General features: G+C 40.3%; 1 protein-coding gene across 1 annotated transcript in view; it reads right to left on the reverse strand.

The window, feature by feature from the left end:
- Positions 1-237: 237 nt before the first annotated feature.
- The window catches only part of LOC101515613 (UBP1-associated protein 2C-like), a 3,417-nt gene continuing 310 nt past the window's right edge, over positions 238-3,344 (reverse strand). Inside the window, exons 2-3 of the mRNA XM_073370937.1 lie at positions 2,133-3,344; positions 238-553 (exon numbers count right to left, since the gene is read on the reverse strand). The exon at positions 2,133-3,344 is cut by the window's right edge and continues 8 nt beyond it. Of these exons, the coding sequence (XP_073227038.1) occupies positions 2,134-3,344 (1,211 nt within the window). The 3' untranslated portion in view covers positions 238-553; position 2,133. The remainder of the gene's footprint in view (positions 554-2,132) is intronic.

Raw genomic sequence — 3,344 nt, forward strand, 5'->3', positions numbered from 1 at the left:
AAGATTGTAAAAACAGTCAAATATGAAAAGTTACTTACAGGCAGACCATAAACCGAAAATGGCATATGTTAAACAACTTCTATTAATCCCAAATGTGAAAAATATGTGAAGTTACAATGCTTATTGGATAAGCAAAGTTGTTTTGGCATTAAAAATAGTTGACACCATTATAATCCATCTCATACTCTACAAAGAAAATTCTGATAAGCACATCATCAAAATGGGGAGGGTATGATGTAACACTGAAATAGAAATTATTGATAATCCAAGGAAAATGTAACTAAGTACATACTCATCTAATAGAAATTACGATAAGTAACCATATAATTGAAACAAAGGCTGTAACAGCTAAAGTGATCCAGCTAAAAGTACAAAACTAGTCTATGTCAATAACTTAACTAACAACATATGGATCAAATATTAAAAAGGGACAGATGAAATCAAAAGGCTGTAAAAGGACAGGCTAACACAATCACTACACCAGAGCACACAGTCTGCAATAACGCAATCACCAGAAGCACACAAAGATCTGCACCAACAAGCGATGATACACCTGAATCAAACATCCATTCAACTCAATTCATCATTTCACAACCATCATTCAAAGAATATATACTGTAAAAGTGAATACTCAATGACAAAATTATTGCACACCCATTCCTAGGTGGCACATCCATGTCAAAATACAACCCAAATTACAATTTTCAAGATAATTTTAAGCAAGGAATAAAAGAAACATGCACAACAACTAGGAACTATATAGGCAGAGTGGCAAAAACCACAAACCACATACCAAAGGCATGAAACTATATAGGAAAGAAGTGGACAAACAAAATAACAAGTATCAAGGTGATTCTCTAAATCGGAAATGAAAGTAACAGAACAGAACATGTTAAATATTGGATAAGCACTAAATAAGAGTTTCAAAAAGAAATAAACTATGTTTCCACATATATTTCCAAGACTTTAGATTTTACAACATGCAATTTCTGTATTGAATGGTGTTTCGCCACACAATTATAAATCACTGAGTTGGTATGCAAAACATAATGAATGAGTTGAGACTCTGAGAGCAAGTAAACCAAATTGGTTGCAGTCAAGTTAAAAAAATAACAAAAAAACAACCATGGCACACTCATCTATCTTCCTTCTGTTCACAATGGAAAAGCATGAAGGTGAAACCTCCATATTCTTTCTTGTGGTTATCAAGGAGTTACTTTTGAATCTTTGACCTTAATACAAATATCCACTGGCCTACCTTAAAACTAGTAATATAAATGAAAAGTGAAACTAAACAAATCTTATTATCCACATGGGTACTGTACTATGTTATTATATGTGAAGAAAATGACAAATCTTATCTTATTATCCACATTTTTTTGTTCAAACACATCAGCCTACATCAATAAATCAGAAGACACAAATGAAATTTTGACAAAACACTTCAACAAATACCTGCAACATAAATTTAAAAAAGATAGTAAATAACCTAAAATCAAAAGTTGAAAAAATTCCATGGCTCGGTACATTCATTTTCAAATTCCATACTGAAAGATGGAATTTACGACCCATCACAAATTCACTATTAACAACTTTCAATTAAGGATTTATCTAGTTATTACTATCGCATCAGAGAATCCCAACAATCATCGATCAGTATAGAAAGCCCCCAATCAGCTGCAATCTCCAACAACACCACAAGCAAACAAGTATGTTCAATTCAATTAATATGGCATTTTAAACGATGACAAGCAAAGAGGTCAAAGTGACAATTAAATTAAGACATTGATCAAAAGAGAAAAAAGACACAAACCACAAACTATGACACAAGGAAAACATTCCATAACATACACAAGAAAGGCAAATTTTGAACTATAACACTGTTGAGACCTCAGACATGAAACGACACTGTTATAAATCAGAAATCCTTTTTACTTCCTTACTGATCATTATTCATGAATAGAACACTGTTGCTAAGTGCAATGCAAATAATAATTTTACCAAGCAATAGTAGTACATGAAGTAAATAAAGAAACACACTAATAACAGAGGAAGAAAAACCAAGAAAAAGAAAACATATAACTTAAAAAATTGACCTAAAGAGTATTATAAACCAGGAGATTCAAAATTACCTTAGTAGTAAGGAGGCACATTTGGATACATAGAACTAGGTGGAACCCTTGGTACAGGTGACGCCCCGGCAGGAGGATGATGCTGATTCTGATAACCCGATGAACTATAGTGTCCACTTTCAGGATACCCACCAGCTTGCATTCCACCTGAACTCGATAATCTATACATGGAACCAGCACTACCCAAACCACCAGCGGAACCACCATGTCCACCACCAGCACCAGCACCAGCCCCACCACTACCTCCTCCATAACCACCACCACCACCACTACCAAAACCTGTTGCTGCGGGCCCACCGTAGCCTCCATAATGACCACCAAGCCCAGCACCATACCCACCAGCACCACCCATTGAAGATGGAGCTTGATTCGCCACACCAACAGAAGAATTCATAGGATGATTATTCATGGGAGGCTGACCCTGATGGCCACCAGCATACCCTCCATAAGATCCCATACCATATTGACCCGACCCAGGCCCAGCTGTTGGAGCCATCCCAATTCCATTGCCATGTGCATTCCCACGACCCTGAACAGCGTCCGGCCCACCACCGCCACCGCGCACCCCTTGCTGCTTCCCATCTGTTATTGCCAGCTTGCAATTTAACTGCCGCCCCTCCACATTCTTCACGGGTTCCAAAAGGGCAGCCTGTGCCCCCTCCGGGGTCTTATAAACGAACAGAGCGAACCCCTTTGACCGTCCTGTCTGTTTATCGAAGCCCAATGGGCCTTCCTCAATCTCCCCATACAATGAGAAGTGGGCAAGAAGCTTGTCTGCTGCAAGATCCGGCGTCACGTTCGATACATATATTTTGCGGAGAGCAGTGTCTGTGGAGTTGGTGTTGGAGCCTGAATTCCCAGCTGCGGCAAGCTGCGTGACTGTTACGCGCCCGTCGATGCGCTTGCTAGGCTCACGAAGGGCGAGTAGGGCGCCGTCCACGTGACGGAACGTGACGAAGCCATAACCTTTCGATTTGCCGGTTGCCTTATCGACGATTACGATGGCTTCTTCGAGTTCACCGTAGGTTGAAAAGAGGGAACGGAGACCGTCGGTGGTGGTGTCCCAACCGAGGCCACGGATGAAGAGCTTGCGCTGGGAGATGTCGGTGTCGGCAACGGCGCGAACGGATGAGAGAACGTCGGGATGGCGGACGACGGCGTCTTGTAAGATGTTGATGAGCTGGGCGGGGGGGAACCGCTCGATGATCTTGC

This window comes from Cicer arietinum, chromosome 7, assembly GCF_000331145.2.
Source record: "Cicer arietinum cultivar CDC Frontier isolate Library 1 chromosome 7, Cicar.CDCFrontier_v2.0, whole genome shotgun sequence".
Classification (NCBI taxonomy): domain Eukaryota; kingdom Viridiplantae; phylum Streptophyta; class Magnoliopsida; order Fabales; family Fabaceae; genus Cicer; species Cicer arietinum.